This window comes from Malaclemys terrapin, chromosome 10 (genome assembly GCF_027887155.1).
Source record: "Malaclemys terrapin pileata isolate rMalTer1 chromosome 10, rMalTer1.hap1, whole genome shotgun sequence".
Taxonomy (NCBI): domain Eukaryota; kingdom Metazoa; phylum Chordata; order Testudines; family Emydidae; genus Malaclemys; species Malaclemys terrapin.
In genome coordinates this window covers 41,678,176-41,697,300 of record NC_071514.1, presented here as the reverse complement: position 1 = coordinate 41,697,300, position 19,125 = coordinate 41,678,176, and the positions used below count along the sequence as shown (strand labels likewise).

Sequence of the window (19,125 nt, the reverse complement as noted above, 5' to 3'; positions counted from 1 at the left end):
AAATGGTCACAGCTCCACTGACTTCAGTTTGAGCTATGACAGCTCAAATTAAGGATCTGACCCTGTGAATCAAACATAGGTCTCTTGCCAGGCAGTACACACTGCCATCCTGAGCCAGCTCATCTGCCACCATGTTTGATTGCTGTTCATTCCCACACTAGCATCTCCAGGAAAGTCTCTCTCCAAAACCTAGCAATATTTTCTGTTTATTTTGATTCTTTTAATGTTTGAATGAGCGGAGTTTTTTTAATTTTAGAATCATTTGATCCTTTTCACAGCATCATGTGATGAAACAACTGCCTTGACTACCTTGTCCAGTGCTTACCTGCTTTTCTTTTTTAAAAAAAGCTTTAATAAATAATACTTTACACGCACTACAATTTTAAAACACTATTTAAAGGTGAAGTTTTCCGCCTGCTCCAGACACCTGCTGCCCTCCCCTGGATTGTAGATTTTTAATTTGAGTATGTAAGTTCTATTTTGCACATTAATTAATGCAACAATTATTAATAAAAATGTATGGTTTTGTGATAAATGCAATTTTAAGTCTCAACAGCATACACACAATATTTGTTGTGGTGGCATACAGTGACTTCAAGTAGCCAGGTAAGGCATGAGACCATCCCAGGACAGTCACCATATTGCTCTTGTAGAGATGTTTGCACTATAAGGCTATGTACAGTATGTGCGTGCAGTTACTTGGAGGGGGGGCGGGGAAGAGATTTATATTAGCTGAACTGCAGTAGCACATTGGGGCCCAGTCTGTGACTGGGGCTCCTCTGTGTTAGGTGTTGTACAAATACATAACAAAAAGACTGTCCCTGCCCAGAACTACACAGCTATGTTAATGCACCATGAATGGTATGATGATGGAAGAGTTGGGAAGCACTAAAGCAAAGGCATCAGGAATCCAAATGTCAGCATATTCTCCACAAAATCCATCCAATGTATATTGTATGCAGAAAATTCAATTGTTATATTATGGATAAGTTGTTCATACAACAGTCATAATGAGTAACATTAACTTGCTACCTTACACATATGATATTCTGATTACTAGTCCAGTTAACTGTTGACCTAAAGCTTTTTAGCACTTTATATGTGCTGAGGAGTTAGTTACTGTGGGATCCATAACTTTTGAATTCACTGCCCTGTTCAAATTCACACTGTTAAACTGTGCACTTCTCAGGGCAGGGACTGTCTGTTATGTCTGCACAGTGAAGAGCTCAATGAGGCTTGGTCCTCTAGATGCCACCATAATACTACTGCTAATGTTGCATCAACATGGTTTTTGCATTTAGTCACTTTACTAGGGTTACCATTCGTCCGGATTCCCACGGATATGTCCGGTTTTTTGAGCTAAAAATAGTGTCCGGGGGGGATTTGTAAATGTCTGGACTTCCCCCCCACCCCCATGCAGAGCACGCGCAGCTAACAGGGCAGCTGGCCGGATGGTGCCACTGGGGCTCTGACAGCCAGAGAGAGCCCCTCCTCCTCTCCCCTGCAGCAGAGATCATTCCCTCCCTCCCTGCATTCGCAGATCGCCTCCGGCAGTCTGGAGCTCCTCCCCAACTGCTGCCCAGCGTGCCGGGACGAACGGCTCAGGTCGTTCCTGAGCAAGCTCACAGAGACATTAGGCGAAGGCCAACAGCAAGGGAGCCAGGGGGTCGGAGAAGGGGCAGGGAGGTTCTGGAGGGAGCAGTCAAGAGACGGGGGGGGGGTCGGGAGTTCGGGGGGGGGCTTTCTAGGGGTGGGGGTGTGGATAAGGTTTTGGGCAGTCAGGGTACAAGTAGGGGGTAGGGTCATGGGGGGCATTTGGGGGGGGTCTTAGGAGGGGGCAGTTAGGGGACAAGGAACAGGGAGGCTTAGGTAGGGGGTGGGGTTCTGGAGGGCAGTGAGGAGCATGGGTCCCAGGAGGGGGCAGTCAGGGGACAAGGAACAGGGAGGCTTAGGTAGGGGGTGGGGTTCTGGAGGGCAGTGAGGAGCAGGGGTCCCAGGAGGGGGCAGTCAGGGGACAAGGAGTGTGGGGGGGGATGTTTGGGAGTTCTGGGGGGGGGGCTGTCAGGTGGCAGGGGTGGGGAGAGGGATTGGAGCAGTCAGGGGACAGGGAGCAGAGGGATTTAGATGGGTCGGGAGTTCTGGGGGGGCTGTCAGGGGGTGGAGAATGGTTGGATGGGGCGTGGGAGTCCCAGGGGTCTGTGGGGGGGTGGGGGTGAGGATAAGGGTTGGGGCAGTCAGGGGACAGGTAGGGGGTAGAGTCCTAGGGGGCCAGTTAGGATGGGGGGAGGGTCTCAGGAGGGGGCAGTCAGGGGACAAGAGGCAGGGAGGCTTAGGTAGGGGGTGGAGTCCTGGGGGGCAGTTAGGGGCAGGGGTCCCAGGAGGGGGCAGTCAGGGGACAAGGAGCGGGGGGAGGGTTGGGGGTCCTGAGGGGGGGGAAGTAGGAGGGATAGGGGCGGGGCTAGGGCAGGACGGGGGCGGGGCTAGGGCAGGGCTCCTCCCGTCCTCTTTTTTGCTTGCTGAAATATGGAAACCCTACACTTTACAGACAGAAAAACTGAACTGCCCCTGCTTAGCAATATTAACTTTGAAATGGTGCAAATTGGCTTTGTAGTTCACACTCACTGAGGTGAAAGGACGGGGGTGGGATGGGAGAGGGAATTCCCTCTCTTGTTGCTGCCATCAGGCCATATATGCTATGCTCTGATCTGAAGCCTGGAGGACAGCAAAGGCTCCAAACCAGCAACCAGAAGCAGCAGCTCCACTTTGTGGAGGATGGAAGAGGGCAGAACAAGGGAGCAGCCAATTGCAAAGGCATATCTCACCTTGGAACCCAGTGGATTTCTGACCAAAATCCTGCTGGGAAGTTAGTGCTACTTAAAACAACAATAATTACCTATTGTGCCTGCTATTCCTCTTGGGGGGGAGCTGGGTGGGAAGTGGCAGGGCGGGGATGGAGTGGGGGCGGGAAGAGGTAGGGCAGGGGTGGAGACTTGGGGAAGGAGTGGGGTGGGGCTTGGGGTGCAGCAGGGGTGGGAGGGTGGTGGTGGGGAGTTGAGTACCCCCAGGGCCTGGAGGAAGCCGGTGCCGGTGGCCTGGTGAGTATCCACCTGAGGGAACTTGCTCAAGGTTGACACCCAAGGTGTGCTAAATTGACCACCCAGTTCTTTCACTGCTTCAAAAATATCAGAGCTCTGCAGAGAATAAACTCCATATACCTGAGGCAGTCACTTGAGAGAGGCAATTGACAAATATGAGACACTCTTTTTTGGAAAAAGCAACAGAGGGTCCTGTGGCACCTTTGAGACTAACAGAAGTACTGGGAGCATAAGCTTTCGTGGGTAAGGACCTCACTTCTTCAGATGCAAGTCAGCCTTTTTTGGAAGATGGCCAAGTGGGGGCTGCTGTCTGCATTCCTCTTCACAGAAGAAAGAGCAAAAGCGGGCACTTGAACATTCTCCAACCACCTCAGTACAAAGAACTGTGTTGGCAAATTAACTGCAAGTAAGGACTGAAGGATTGGAGAAGAGTGAGCGAACAGAGCACACTACTGATTCACAGTAGCAGCTCCAGGTGTTTGCCATCGACAGTAGCAATGTAACAAACAGCATTCAAATATTTTCTGACAGAACAAATATGTTGGTCCTGCTTTGAGCAGAGGTTGTACTAGATGACCTCCTGAGGGCTCTTTCAACTCTAATCTTCTATGATACAATAGGATGGGTTATGTCCAGTTCCTAATCGACACCTTACACAGACAGTACAACTGGTATAACAATTCCAACTGGGCCTTACCTGGAAAGTTCTCACAGAGAACTTCAACTGGAGTGTTTCTCTTTGTGTCCCCAATCTTCTGATATCTCTCTTTTAAGGTGTCAGCCTGTAGGGTACAAAGAGGAAGCGTAAGTATAAAGACAGAATCCAACAGCAGGGTAACTGACCTTGCTATGAGGGTGAAAACAAAAGGTATTTTATACAGAATCTTGCACATATCAGGATAGAAGAACTTTTTGTCCAAACTGCACTTTATGAGACACAAATATAAAGCAGCTATTGTACAATTCACTTGCTATGAGCAAAGACTACTTAGAGAGTTTCTGAAGGTATCGCTAAGATCTGAAAGGGAGAACATGTTTAAGCTTATAGATATTAGCTGAACATCACGCCTTCATGAGAATGAGTTTTTAATATATTAAAAATCAACTATTAGACAAGGCATTTTGGGCTCTCACCTTAGTGCATGTAACAGAACGTCTAGCTGCTCAGCAAGTAACAACTACTCAGTTAGCCTGGTGTGGCAAGGCACCTCCTCTGTCTCAATGGACTTAGCACTTCCCCCTCTGGCGCTAGTGAGGTATGGGGTAAATCAGCCCCACTCTGGACAGTGTTTGCCTTCCCTCTCCATATTTTCTTATCAGTATGTTCAAGGTAGGCCTCAAAGCAGGCCCAAGGAATGCTCCTCCACCAAACAAAAAGAAACCAATTTATAAACACAAAACAAAGGGGGAATCCCTTTCCCCACCACCTCATTGGGGAGGTGTTTTCCTCTTGTTGGCCCCGGGGCGCAAATCCTTCCCCTAAACAGGCATTCAGCTTTGGTTACTTAGGTGTTCCTATTTGACCTGAGTTAACCCCTTATCAGCTTATAGGAAAAAGGGCAGGGGCAACATTTCAGATTTTGGTGGGGGGAAGGGCAACTTTAACTGAGATTCCAGGGACTACTTAGGGACCTGAAAACTCTAGTTTTTTTGGCAAATAACTTAGCAATTAGCGGACAGGAACACTGTATCTAATTCCTATATAAAAGAAAAAAATAAATATTAGACCCACTCAGCTCTAATACTAACGTGTTCTGACATCTTGTGGCAAATCATTTAAGAGACACTGGTTAGATTTAAAATTGTAATGTATATTCTTACTTTGTTATTAACTCTGCAGAGAGAGACACCCCGTCAGAACTCCTGGGTTCTATCTCAGCTCTGGGAGAGGAGTGGGGTCTAGTGGGTTACAGCAGGGGGCAGATACATCCATCTAGCCCAGTATCCTGTCTTTCAACAATGGCCAATGCCAGGTGCTTCAGAGGGAATGAACAGAACAGGTCATCATCAAGTGATTCATCCTGTTGCGCACTCCCAGCTTCTGGCAAACAGAGGGTAGGGACATGCAGAACATGGTGTTGCATCCCTGCCCAGCCTGGGTAAGAGCCATTGGTGGACCTATCCTCCATGAACATATCTAGTTCTTATTGGAACCCTGTTATAATTTTGGCCTTCACAACATCCCCTGGCAAAGAGTTCCACAGAAATGCTGTGAAGAAATACTTTCTTTTGTTTGTTTTAAATCTGCTCCCTATTAATTTCATTGTGTGACCCTTAGTTCTTGTGTTATGCGAAGTAGTAAATAATATTTCTTTATTCAATTTTTCCAGACCATTCAGGATTTTCTAGACCTCTATCATATCCCCCCTTAGTCATCTCTTTTCCAAGCTGAAAAGTTCTAGTCTCTTTAATCTCTCCTCAGACAGAAGCTGTTCCATACCCCTAATAATTCTTGTTGCCCTTTTCTGTACCTTTTTCAATTCCAATATATCTTTTTTGAGATGGGTGTCCAAATCTGATTTATATAGAGGCAATATGATATTTTCTGTCTTATTATCTATCCCTTTCCTAATGATTCCCAATACTGTTAACTTTTTTGTTTGACACTGCACATTGATGTTTTCAGAGAACTATCCACAATGACTTCAAAATCTCTTTCTTGACAGGTAACAGCTAATTTAGAGGTTTCAGAGTGGTAGCTGTGTTAGTCTGAATCAGCAAAAACAATGAAGAGTCCTTGTGGCACCTTAGAGACTAACAAATAAATTTGTTAGTCTCTAAGGTGCCCCAAGGACTCCTCGTTGTTTTAGCGAATTTAGACACCATCATTTTGATTGTATAGTTGGGATTATATTTTGCCATGTTCATTACTTTGTATTTATCAACATTGAATTTCATCTGCCATTTTGTTACCCAGTCACCCAGGTTTGTGAGATCCCTTTGTAACTCTTTGCAGTCAGCTGTGGACTTAACTATCTTGAATACTTTTATATCATCTGCAAATTTTGCCACCTCAATGTTTATCCCCATTTACCTCTCTCTAGTCTGAAAACTTTGTTTCCTATCTTTTAAATGGAGTGCCTGGCAATGCTTTTGGGATCATCTAACAATCCTTAATTTAATGACAAGCCTTTTGTTATCTTAATCACCCTGCCTCTGGTTATAAACAAACTCCCTACCCCAAGAGCAGAAGCTGTGTTGCAGTTAAGAGCTTCCTCTGGGGACAGGGCATGCACTGTGAGCAGATCTCTGGTATGAAACCCGGGGGTGGGGGAGGGAGAGGAGCCCGCCTGTCCTCCCCAAATGGCACCCCTGAAAAAGGGTCTTTATCATTCTAGGGCTAATGTATCTGCCTTCCACTGCTCTCTTGCAGTTCCCCAGCCTGACTTTGGCACATTGGTTAGCATCAGATTTTCATTTCTGCCAAAACCTGGCTACATTTGATTTTTTATGTGATTAACTGTCCCTTACTACACACTTGTCTACTGTCTAGACTACATTAACTATATAGCTGGTTACCAGGAAAGAATATGAAGTAACACACTCAGTTATGATTTTCTGAGCGTGTCCATCCTGAAGCAGCGAACTCCACTTCAATCACTACCCCAAGAACAAAGCTGCTCAGTCTGCATTTCAGTATCTCGTTCCAGAGAGTCCAGTTTCCAGTTTCTCAAGAATTATTTAAAATACTCCTTTTATGAATGAAACATGTTAGAAGTATCAGTGTAAGCACTAGAAAGGATTCTCCTCAAGGTTTTAGTTTGGAAGGGGGAGAACAAAGCTCTATGGTGGGAGAAATCTGGAAGTGTGAAAATACAATAATCTGTCCGGCATTTTAGATCAAGTCAAAGAATGTGTGTGGCCTGCAGGCAAGGGAATGTATGAGGCAGACCACACAGGGTAGAGACACACTCCTCCCCACTTCCTTGGAGAGATCAACTCTTTAATTTGAGGAAGTCTTTACATTCTCTCAGAGCCTATCTACAAACTTTGGTAGTGCATTAAGCTAATTCAGGAAAAAGGCACTCATTTAGAAATAAGAGCATCCACACACAGGTTTTCTGGAATAGCTCTTCCACTCTGGCCTGGTCTACACTAGGAGTTTATCTCGAATGTAGCAGCGTTAAACCCAATTAACCCTGCACCCGTCCACACAATGAAGCCCTTTACTTCAATATAAAGGGCTCTTAATATCGATATCTGTACTCCTCTCCGATGAGGGGAGTAGTGCTGAAATCGGTATTGCCATTTCAAATTAGGGTTAGTGTGGCCGCAATTCGACGGTATTGGCCTCCAGGAGCTATCCCACAGTGCACCATTGTGACCGCTCTGGACAGCAATCTGAACTTGGATGCACTGGCCAGATAGACAGGAAAAGCCCTGCGAACTTTTGAATTACATTTCCTGTTTGCCCAGCGTGCAGAGCACAGGTGACCATGCAGAGCTCATCAGCACAGGTAACCATGCAGTCCGAGAATCGAAAAAGAGCACCAGCATGGACTGTACGGGAGGTACTGGATCGGATTGCTATATGGGGAAAGGATTCCGTGTCAGCAGAACTACGTTCCAAAAGATGAAATGCCAAAACATTTGAAAAGATCTCCAAGGGCATGATGGAGAGAGGCCACAATAGGGACTCACTACAGTGTCGCGTGAAAGTGAAGGAGCTCAGACAAGCCTACCAAAAAAACAAAAGAGGCAAATGGTCGCTCTGGGTCAGAGCCGCAGATATGCCGCTTCTACGCTGAGCTGCATGCAATTCTAGGGGCGGCCGCCACCACTACCCCACCTCTGACCGTGGATTCCGAGTGGGGGTAATCTCAGCCATGCCTGAGGATTCTGCGGAGGGGGAAAATGAGGATGATGACGAGCTTGCGGAGAGCACACAGCACTCCGTTCTCCACAACAGCCAGGATCTTTTTCTCAGCCTGACTGAAGCACCCTCCCAACCCCCAGACAATGAGGCCATGGAAGGGACCTCCGATGAGTGTACCTTTGTAAATATAAAACATGATTTAAAAGCAAGCGTTTTTTAATGATTACTTTGCCCTGAGGACTTGGGCAGTACAGCTACTGGAAAAGTCTGTTAACGTGTCTGGGGATGGAGCGGAAATCCTCCAGGGACAATCTCCATGAAGCTCTCCTGGAAGTACTCCAAAAGCCTATCCACAAAGTTTCTTGGCAGTGCAGCCTTATTCCGTCCTCTATGGTAGGACACTTGACCATGCCATGCTTGCAGGAAGTAATCTGGTATCATCACATGACAAAGCCTGGCAGCGTATGGTCCCAGTGTTTGTTGGCATTCAAGCAACATCCGTTCTTTATCTCACTGTGTTATCCTCAGGAGAGTGATATTGTTCATGGTAACCTGGCTGAAATAGGGGAATTTAATTAAGGGGACAGAGGTGGTGGCCATTCCTACTGGGCTGTTTGCCTGTGGCTGAAAAGAAATCCTTCCCTGCAGTTAGCCAAGCGCGGGGTGGGAGGGGGGGGAATTGGCCCTGATACCAGCCACTCGGGGGGGGGGGGGGAATAAAGCGATCATCCCAGAGAATTGGATGCGGGGGGGGGGGTTAGTTTGGTTGCTGCTGCTGCACGTTAACAGGAAAACTGCAGCACTCAGCGGGCTTTGCTTGGTATGTGGGAAAGGAGGGCACTGCTTGTAGGAAAGCTGCAGAAGCCGAAAGACAATGGCTTACCATGGCCGCATGCAAGCCGAATTCTGTTGCCCGGACCTGCGTCTGTGATCTCTAACACCAAAGCTGCAGGCACTCAATATTAAGAGGCAAAATGCGACCTTGTACCGAAATCACATGTGCTATGTAATGTGAATAGTGTTGTTCACCATGAAAGAGTATAAGCATTGTTCTGTAAAATGCATCTTTTTAAATACTTCTCTCCTTTTTCCCCTCCCTCCGACAGCTGCAAATTTTTCAAGCCTCCCTCCTGCGTCCCGAACGCTATCTCAGATAAGGCGTCGAAAAAAAAGGACGCGAGACGAAACGTTCTCAGAAATCATGGAATCCACCCACAATGAAAGAGCTCATCTGAATTAGTGGAAGGACCCGGTATCAAAGTATAGGAAAGATGCCAGTTAACGTGAGGCCATGAGGGATGCTCAAGATGAGAGGTGGCAGGCTGCAACGCTGGGACTGCTGCGTGATCAAACGGACATGCGTCTGGTGGAGCTTCAGGAACGGCAGCAGGAGCAGAGAGTGCCGCTGCAGCCGCTGTATAACCTCCCTCCCCCCTCACCATGTTCCATAGCCTCCTCACCCAGACATGTAAGAACGCGGGGGGGGGGGGGGAGGAGAGGCTCCGTGCACCCTCCCACTCCACCCCAGTGGACAGCCCAACCAAAAGGCTTTCATTATATTGAACTTTTTTAGTGGCCTTTTCCTTCCCTCCTATCCTCCTCCCAAGCCCCACCCGGGCTACTGTGTCAGTTCTCTCCCTCTTTTTATAATCAATTAATAAAGAATGCATGATTTTTAAACGATAGTGACTTTATTTCCTTTGAAAGCAAGCTGGGATCGAAGAGGGAGGGTGGGTTGCTTACAGAGAACGAGTCAATCAAGGGGGTGGGTTTTCATCAAGAAAAAACAAACGGTAGCCTGGCCAGTCATGAAACTGGTTTTCAAAGCTTCTCTGATGCGCAGCGCTTCCTGGTGTGCTCTTCTAATCGCCCTGGTGTATGGCTGCACGTAATCAGAAGCCAGGCGATTTGCCTCAGCCTCCCACCCCACAATAAAGGTCTCCCCCTTACTCTCACAGAGATTGTGGAGCACACAGCAAGCAGCAATAACAATGGGAATATTGGTTTGGTTGAGGTCTGAGCGAGTCAGTAAAGTGCGCCAGCGATCTTTTAAATGTCCAAATGCACATTCTACCACCATTCTGCACTTGCTCAGCCTGTAGCTGAACAGCTCCTGACTCCTGTCCAGGCTGCCTGTATATGGCTTCATGCACAGCCATGGCATTAAGGGGTAGGCTGGGTCCCCAAGGATAATTATAGGCATTTCAACATCCCCAACAGTTATTTTCTGGTCCGGGAAGTAAGTCCCTTGCTGCAGCCGTTTAAACAGAGTAGTGTGCCTGAAGACGCGAGCGTCATGAACCCTTCCCGGCCAGCCCACGTTGATGTTGGTGAAACGTCCCTTGTGGTCCACAAGTGCTTGCAGCACCATTGAAAAGTACCCCTTGCGGTTTATGTATTGGGTACCCTGGTGCTAAGATAGGGATATGGGTTCCATCTATCGCCCCACCAGTTAGGGAATCCCATTGCAGCAAAGCCATCCACTATGACCTGCACGTTTCCCAGAGTCACTACCTTTGGTAGCAGCAGCTCAGTGATTGCTTCAGCTACTTGCATCACAGCAACCCCCACAGTAGATTTGCCTACTACAAATTGATTCCCGACTGACCTGTAGCTGTCTGGCGTTGCAAGCTTCCAGAGGGCTATCGCCACTCGCTTCTCAATTGTGAGGGCTGCTCTCATCTTGGTATTCTTGTACTTCAGGGCAGGGGAAAGCAAGTCACAACGTTCCATGAAAGTGCCCTTATGCATGCGAAAGTTTCGCAGCCACTGGGAATCGTCCCACACCTGCAACACTATGCGGTCCCACCAGTCTGTGCTTGTTTCCCAGGCCCAGAATCGGCGTTCCACAGCATGAACCTGCCCCATTAACAGCATGATCTCCAAAGCGCCGGGGCCCGTGGTTTGATAGAATTCCATGTCCTCATCACTCTCGTCGCAGTGCTGCCGTAGCCTACTCCTCGTCTCTTGGTTTTGCAGGTTCTGGTTCAGCATAAACTGCACGATAACACGCGTGGTATTTACAATGTTCATGACTGCTGTCTTGAGCTGAGCGGGCTCCATGCTTGCCGCGGTATGGAATCTGCACTGTTCACCCAGGAAAAAGGTGCGAAATGGTTGTCTGCCATTGCTTTCCCGGAGGGAGGGGGAAGATGTACCCAGAACCACCCGCGACAATGTTTTTGACCCCATCAGGCATTGGGATCTCAACCCAGAATTCCAATGGGCAGAGGAGACTGCGGGAACTATGGGATAGCTACCCACAGTCCAACGCTCCGGAAATCGACACTAGCCCCGGTACATGGATGCACACCGCCGAATTAATGTGCTTAGTGTGGCTGTATACATTCAACTTCACAATCTGTTGCCAAAAATCGAATTCTGTACATTCGGATTAATGCTGTAGCGTAGACATACCCTTTAAAACCATACCCTATGATATTCTGAAATAACTCATGTGTACACAAGGCCATAGCAAGTCTCCTCCAAGAGAAGTGTTTGGTGTATGTAACAGGGTGGTTTGCCTGTGGGCTGGAGACCCTGGGACTAAGCCAGTCATGATTACAAGATGAGCCCCACCTGAGAGAAAGCAGGTGATTCCAGGGAGGATGTGGCTGAGAGAGTAGCTCAGACTACCAGAGGCAGGAAAGGAAGCCTGACAGAAAGCAAGGGAAGCTCAGGAAACAAAAGACTGTGGAGCTGGGACTGGTGGAAGGAGCAGCTAAGAGGAGCAAGTGTGGCTCCTGCAGAGCCCTGGCCAGATAAAAACAGTGAGTGAGAGTTAAAGAAGGGAAGACAAGCTGAAAAAAACTGTGTTTTTTGGGGACTTTTGAGATCTGCTTTTGACAGACTCTGTTTCTAACCTGAGGAGAACTGGTGATGAGTGAATTAAAGGCTTGAGCTTAAAAGGTCACTGGAGACAGCAAGTTCATGCGGGGAGGGGTGCAAACGAAGGGGAAACAGAGGCAGGATGGCTACAGACAGGGGTGGCAGGTTTGTAGAAATTTTGGGGGTGCCCAGAACCCGCCCCTGCCCAAACTCCACCCCCCACCTGCCCAAGGCTCTGGGAGGGAGTTTGGGTGGGGGAGGAGGTCTGGGGTGCAGGCCCTAGGCTGGGGCAGGGGATTGGGGTGCAGGCTTTGGGAGGGAGTTTGGGGATGGGATGGGATGCAGAGGGAGCAGGTGCAGGGGTGAGCCTGCAGATGAGGGGTTTGGGGTATGGGAGGGGCTCAGGGCTCGGGCAGAGGGTCAGGGTGTGGGGGGGATGAGGGATCTGGCTGGGACTGGGGATGAGGTGTTTGGGGTGCTGGAGGGGCTCAGGGCTCGGGCAGAGGGTGCGGTGGGGGGGTGAAAGCTCTGACTGGGGGTGTGGGCTCTGTGGTGGGGAAGGGCTGGGGATGAGTTTGTTGTGCAGGCAGGCTGCTCCGGGACAGGGGCCAGAGAGGAGGACTCCCACCAGCCTTTTCTCTGCGGGCAGCAGCAAGCTCTGGGGGAGCAGCCCCCCTTTCCTGCCCTCCCAGCAGCACACGGTCACTGCATGTGCTCCTAGGGCCTCTCTCAGGTCCAGGAATCTCCCTCGCCTCCCCCGTGGTGGGTGCCAGGGGGTGCTGCGTGCGCCTCCTCCCCTGCTGTTGCCCCTGATTGTAGCTTCACTGGGGGGTGAGGGATGGGGCTACCTCCTTGCCCAGCATGGGGCAGGAGCGGTGACTTTGGGCGGGGGGGGGGGAGGTGAGGGAAGGCCCTGTGTTGCTGGAGGGTCCTGCCTGTCTGAGGTGGAAGGGCAGGCCCAGAGTCAGTCTGCCCTGGCAGTGGAGATGGGGGGCACTAGGACCTTGCGGCAGCAGTTGCTGCAGGGAGGCAATATGTAGCTGCACGGAAGAGACAGTGTGTCAGTTTTCAGAGTAGCAGCCCTGCTCCCGAGCCCTGGAAAGGTGCACGGGGGGGGGGGGGGAAGACGACCGCAGGGGGGCCAGGTGTCCTCCCGGCCCCAAATACTGGTGGAGCTGGGCCCCTGGGCTCTGTATATTGCTGGTGCCCGAGCACCACGTGGATATGGAACTCGCTGCCTATGGCTACAGTGGCAACTCTGGCCATGATGGAGTGCTTGGGAGGCAGTAAGTGGCCACAGTGTTACAGCCTGTAATTGATTAGGCTGGGGTGAAGCTATGTGATGTTTTAAGAATTTGTAACCCAAAACAAAGTGCTTCAAGGAGGATACAACGTCTGGAAGCAGATGTCAAGGTGATGACTGTGGAAATAATTGCTTCCTCAGCCTAATAAGTCCATCCACTCATCATTGATCTTAAACCACTGAAATGTTCAAATAATGGATCAGATCATAGATCTTTCAAGAAGTGCCCATTCTTCAACCATACAGTAGAGTGATCAACATTTTCCAAAACATTTAGATCCCTCACCCAAAGTGGCAGGCATCTATGATCATACATAAAATTAAAATTGGCGTGTAACTGCCAATTCTTTTCAGTTCAACTGCTACAGCCCAACATGCATTCCCACTCTAAGGGAAGGGCATCTGCAGGGTCGGAAGGTGCCTGAGCAATTTACCCTGTGTCTAAATGATTATTCCCATATCGATCTGCACTTGGAGACTCAAATACTAAGTGTGACTGTTAAAACATTTGCATTTCGTAAGTAAGCTGAACATACAACAAACCATGTAATTGGGAGCCTAAGCAAACTAACCTACTTTAAAGTCTGTCTGGTTTTAAACATTTTGTGTGAGGGGGAAAAAAAGTATCATTATACATAGTGATTTAATGAACACAGAGTCCAATGACAAAAGTTAGATACATCATAAAAGGGAAGGAGGAAGAGAGACTAATATGTGGAAACAAATATACCTTATCAGAATTCATTAACAGAACATTGTACAAGTAATTGCCACAAAATTGAGGGGCAAGGAACCAAATGCCAAAGCAACACTTTAAATGACAAGTATAGGAGAAGTGCAAAGAAAAATATTCTTGATATTTTTATTGCTTCTTTATGATTTATAGAGTATCTAAAAGTTGTGTGTTTGTGTTTTAATAACACATTCACAAATAGGGCTTTACTTCTCTTCATGGAGGTCCCACTGGAAAACCAGAGTGGGAAAGGGAGATCAAAACAGACTGAAACCTGAGCTACAGACTTTCCAGCCCTCCATTAGAAGAGAGAGAACATTTAATCAGAAGTATATAACATTTTTATCAAATGTAATCAGGGTTTCTATTTTATCCTAATCAGGTTCTCATACTGATCCCATCAATTAAAAAAACACTATATATAACAAATACAAGAAAGTGGAAAGTGATAGTCACTAATATAAATCAGAAGGTAGGAATGGCAGAAAATTGATAAGGGAAGCAAAGGGACAATAGAAGAAAGGTATGGCCAGCAGAGTTAAGGGCAATGAGAATTTTAAAAGTATATTAGGAACAAAAAGAATCCTAACAATGGTATTTGTCCATTACTACATAGAAATGGTAGAATTATCAATAATGCAGACAAGGCAGAAGTGTTCAATAAATAGTTCTGTATTAAAAAAAAGGATAATGTAGTCATAGCAAACAACTCTTTCCATTATACTAGCATCTCAGGATGATGTTAAACAGCAACTACTAAAATTAGACATTTTTAAATCAGTGGGGCCAGTTAAGTTGCATCCAAGAGTTTTAAAGGACCCGCTGAAATATTGTGTCCATTTCTGCTGTCTACAGTTCAAGAAGTCTATTGATAAATGGGAGACAGTGCAGAGGAGAGAATTACAGGATTACAAAACATGCCTTAAAGTGATAGACTCATGGAGCTCAATCTATTTATCTTAACTAAGAGAAGGTTATGGGGTGATTTGATTACAGTCTGTAAGTACCTCTATGGGGAACAAATATTTAATAATAGGCTATTCAATCTAGAAGAGATGGGTATATCATGAGCCAATAGCTGGAAGCTGAAGCTAGACAAATTCAGAATGAAATAAGGCATAATCTTTTTTAACAGTGAAAGTAATAAGCCATTGGAACAACTTATCAAGTGTCATTGTGGATTTTCCATCGCTGACAACGTTTAAATCAAGACTAGATTTTTTTTTAAAAGATTTGCTCTAGGAATTATTTTAGGGAGTTCTATGGCCTGTTACACAGGAAGTCACACTAGCTGATTATAGTGGACCCCCTTCTGGCCTTAGAATCTATGACTATGAAGTATCAGAGGGGTAGCCGTGTTAGTCTGAATCTGTAAAAAGCAACAGAGGGTCCTGTGGCACCTTTGAGACTAACAGAAGTACTGGGAGCATAAGCTTTCGTGGGTAAGAACCTCACTTCTTCAGATGCAAGACTTGCATCTGAAGAAGTGAGGTTCTTACCCACGAAAGCTTATGCTCCCAGTACTTCTATGACTATGAAAAATACCTTAGCTGAGTGCCTGAGTTTGTGTTACAGGTTTTAACAAATTTTAACCCAAAGAGTTTAACTAAGCATCTCCAAATGGCTGGGAAAGCAGTAGCTCAAGTTTCAGCTCAGTAGTCTTTCCCACAAACCTCTATCCCGTCTTCCATTGAGTCCCCAGCAGAAGTAGGGAAGTTGAGAAGTGATATTCCTGATATTTCTCAGACAAGAAAAAGCTTGAAGCTCTTTAAATTACATCCTAAAAGAGCACTACATTTTTCCCTTTTAATTTAAGAATTAAATGTAAAAATTCTAACAAAATATTAATGATTCATGATTAAGACCACAGAAAGTCTGGCAATTAAAAACTTCATTTTCTGATAGCCTCATAAGTACTTATTGGTATTCTTACTCAAATGTGTCACTTAAGATAGTGTGATCTCTTGGTCCAATATTGGCAGTTAGCCAATATTCAGAGTCTTGCCAGGTTGTTTCCGTTAGGAAGAGAAATTAATTATACGAATCAGATATTTCTCTGGGGAAATCATGTTTACGAAGAATGTAACCAAAGTCCTGTTTTCCTGAACGAAGTAGGAACAAACAGTTTCCTTGTCCATAATCCCCAAGCCTGCATTTCCAACTAGTTCTGTTACCCCAGGAGCTCTGTTCCTGTTCCCTCTCAGGGCCATGCTCATGACGGTTTCTCGCAGTGTTTACTAGTTTTCTGTGTCTGACACACACTGTTGCAACAAATCAATCCCAAAGCCCCTGCACTTGCAAACAGTCTCCAGGGACACCCCATAGGCAACAGGGCTTGGCTTCTGCTCTTGTCCTGACATGCTGACTAGTGCCTTGGGTGGTAGCTTCATTTGATTCAGCTATCACTACACGAAGAGGCATTTAGTTGCTGCTTCTTTTAGACTGATTGAAGTGTTCTTATTATACCTATTGACTTTAGTCAGATCCGTGATTGATGGCAGCCATTAACCCCTTCCAACATAACATTATTACTTTTTGTTACATATTTAAGGAAAAGAAGAACACAGAATAGTATACAAGTAAGATGCAGCTGAGTTAACTTTGCTTTTGTAGCAGTTCTCAATTTGAGTCCCGCCATCCCCTGGGGGGCTGAAGTCTCAGCTGCCCTGGAACTACATGGCCCCATGGGGGCTGAAGCCCCAGCTTCCCCAGAACCCTGCCACCCCACAGAGGCTGAAGTCAAAGCCTGAGCAACTTAGCTTTGCAGGGCCCCCTGTGGCACGAAACCTCAGGCAACTGCCCTGCTTGCTACCCCTAACGTTGGCCCTGGCTTTTATATGCAGAAAAACAGTTGTTGTGGCACAGGTGGGCTGTGGAGTTTAGCATGTTTGGGGTGGGGGGGTTCAGAAAGAAAAAGGTGGAGAACTCCTGTGCTACTAGACATGAGCTGTAGAAATTCCATTGTGTGTTCCATTTTTGTGTCTCAGTGGATTTACTACACAAATAGTCATCAAATTCTCAGTTTACAAGAGAATTTCCTAATTGCTAGCACCGCAAATTCAAACTAGAACCTAAGTGCAAAGAAAAAAGGGTTACTTACCTTTCGTAACTGTTGTTCTTCGAGATGTGTTGTTCGTGTCCATTCCAATCAGGTGTGTGCGTGCGCACGTGCATGTTGGCCGGAAGATTTTTCCCTTAGCAGCATCTGTGTGGTCAGCCTGGGCGACCCCTGGAGTCGCACCCTCAGGGTGCCTAATATATAGTCCTGCCGTCCCACCACCCCTTCAGTTCCTTCTTGCCGGCTACTCTGACAGAGGGGTACGAGGGTGAGTATTGGAATGGACATGAACACCACATCTTGAAGAACAGTTACGAAAGGTGAGTAACCGTTTTTTTTCCCGAGTGCTTGTTCATGTCGATTCCAATCAGGTGACTCCCAAGCCAAATCTAGGAGGTGGGGTTGGAGCTGTCCACTGATTGGAGTACTGCTCTACCAAAGGCCACATCATCTGTAGCCTGCCTAGTAATCGCATAGTGCACGGCCAAAGTGTGTATGGATGACCATGTTGCTGCCCTGCAGATTTCCTGGGTGGAGACTTGAGCCAGGAACGCTGTTGATGAAGCTTGCGCCCTTGTAGAGTGCACCATTATCGGGGGCGCTGGAATCCCTGCTAGATTGTAGCACTCATTAATGTAGGCCACAATCCATGATGAAATGCGCTGGGTCGAAATCTGCTGTCCCTTCATCCTGTCTGCTACTGCGACAAAGAGCTGTACCAAACTTCCTGAACGGTTTCATCCTCTCGTAACAGGCCAGCGCTCTGCAGATGTCTAGATTGTGGAGCCTCTGCTCCCTGCTACTCGAATGAGGTTTAGGGTAGAAAACTGGGAGGAAAATGTCCTGGTTGAGGTGGAACTGTGACACAACCTTCAGGAGGAAGGCCGGTTGGGGTCCGAGCTGAACCTTGTCCTTAAAAATACGGTGTAAGGCAGCTCCGACGTTAAAGCCCTGAGCTCAGACACCCTCCGGGCTGAAGTTATCGCCACCAGGAACGCGACCTTGTAAGAAAGGTAGAGCAGGGATCATGTTGCTAAAGGCTCAAAGGGATGCCGCATGAACCTAGAGAGGACCAAGTTGAGGTCCCAAGCAGGAACCGGTTGGCAGACGTGTGGGTACAACCTGTCAAGGTCCTTCAGGAAGCGGCTGACCAGAGGGTTAGCAAAAACGGAAGGGCCCTGTACCCCTGGATGGCAAGCCAAGATGGCAGCCAGGCACACTCTTATGGAAGACAAGGAGAGACCCTCCTGCTTCAAGTGGAGAAGATAATCCAAAATGTGGGGCACTGAGGCTAGCACGGGGGGCAAGTCGCGCTGTGCTGACCAGACTGAAAATCTCTTCCACTTGGCCAGGTACATGGCCCTAGTAGAGGGTTTCCTACTACCGAGAAAGACCTGTCTGACTTGTTCTGAACAGGAAAGCTCAAACGGATTCAGCCATGGAGCCTCCATGCTGTGAGATGGAGTGACTGCAGGTTTGGGTGTTGGAGACACCCGTGATTCTGAGTGAGAAGGTCCAGGAAGAGCGGCAAGGTAATCAGGGCTCCCACGGACATGTCTAGGAGAGACGTGTACCAATGCTGTCAGGGTCAGGCTGGTGCTATGAGAATGACCTGAGCCTGGTCTCTGTGGATCTTGAGCGGGACCTTGTGGACGAGCGGTATGGGCAGAAGGCGTATAGAAGAGTTCCCCTGCAATGAAGGAGGAACGCGTCTGCGGTGAAACCCGGACTCTGATTCCAGAAGGAGCAGGACTGCTGACACTTCCTGTTGTGTCATGAAGAGGTTGATCAGGGGACAGCCCCACCTCTGGAAGACTGAATATGCAACATCCAGGCGAAGGGACCACTCGTGGCTGTGGAACGACCTGCTGAGGTGGTCCGCCAGATCGTTCTGGATCCCAGGAAGGTACAACGCCTTTAGATCGCCTCAGTGTTCTACACAAAAGTCCCATAGCCTGAGGGCTTCCAAGCACAGGGGAGAGGAGTGTGCACCCCCGTTTGTTGATATAGAACATTGCAGTCGTATTGTCACAACCGATATACATCAACCTGCTAGATAAGGGCGGAATGACTGACACGCTAAGCACACCACTTTGAGCTCCCTGACATTGATATGATGACAAAGATCTGTCTGTGACCAGAGGCCCTGAGTCCTGCAGTCCCCCAGATGAGCGCCCCATCCCAAATCTGACGCGTCCGTCACCAGCACTAGGGATGGCTGGGGGGCAGCGAAGGGAACTCCCAAGCACACCTGCTGAACGTCCGTCCACCGCCAGAACAAGTCGAGGATAG

General features: G+C 47.7%; 1 protein-coding gene across 2 annotated transcripts in view; it reads right to left on the bottom strand.

Annotated features, from left to right (window-relative positions):
• The window catches only part of CSNK1G1 (casein kinase 1 gamma 1), a 330,992-nt gene that overhangs the window by 54,010 nt on the left and 257,857 nt on the right, over window positions 1-19,125 (bottom strand). For both annotated transcript variants that reach the window (XM_054041786.1, XM_054041787.1), the window contains exon 8: window positions 3,793-3,877. In XM_054041786.1, the coding sequence (XP_053897761.1) occupies window positions 3,793-3,877 (85 nt within the window). The remainder of the gene's footprint in view (window positions 1-3,792; window positions 3,878-19,125) is intronic.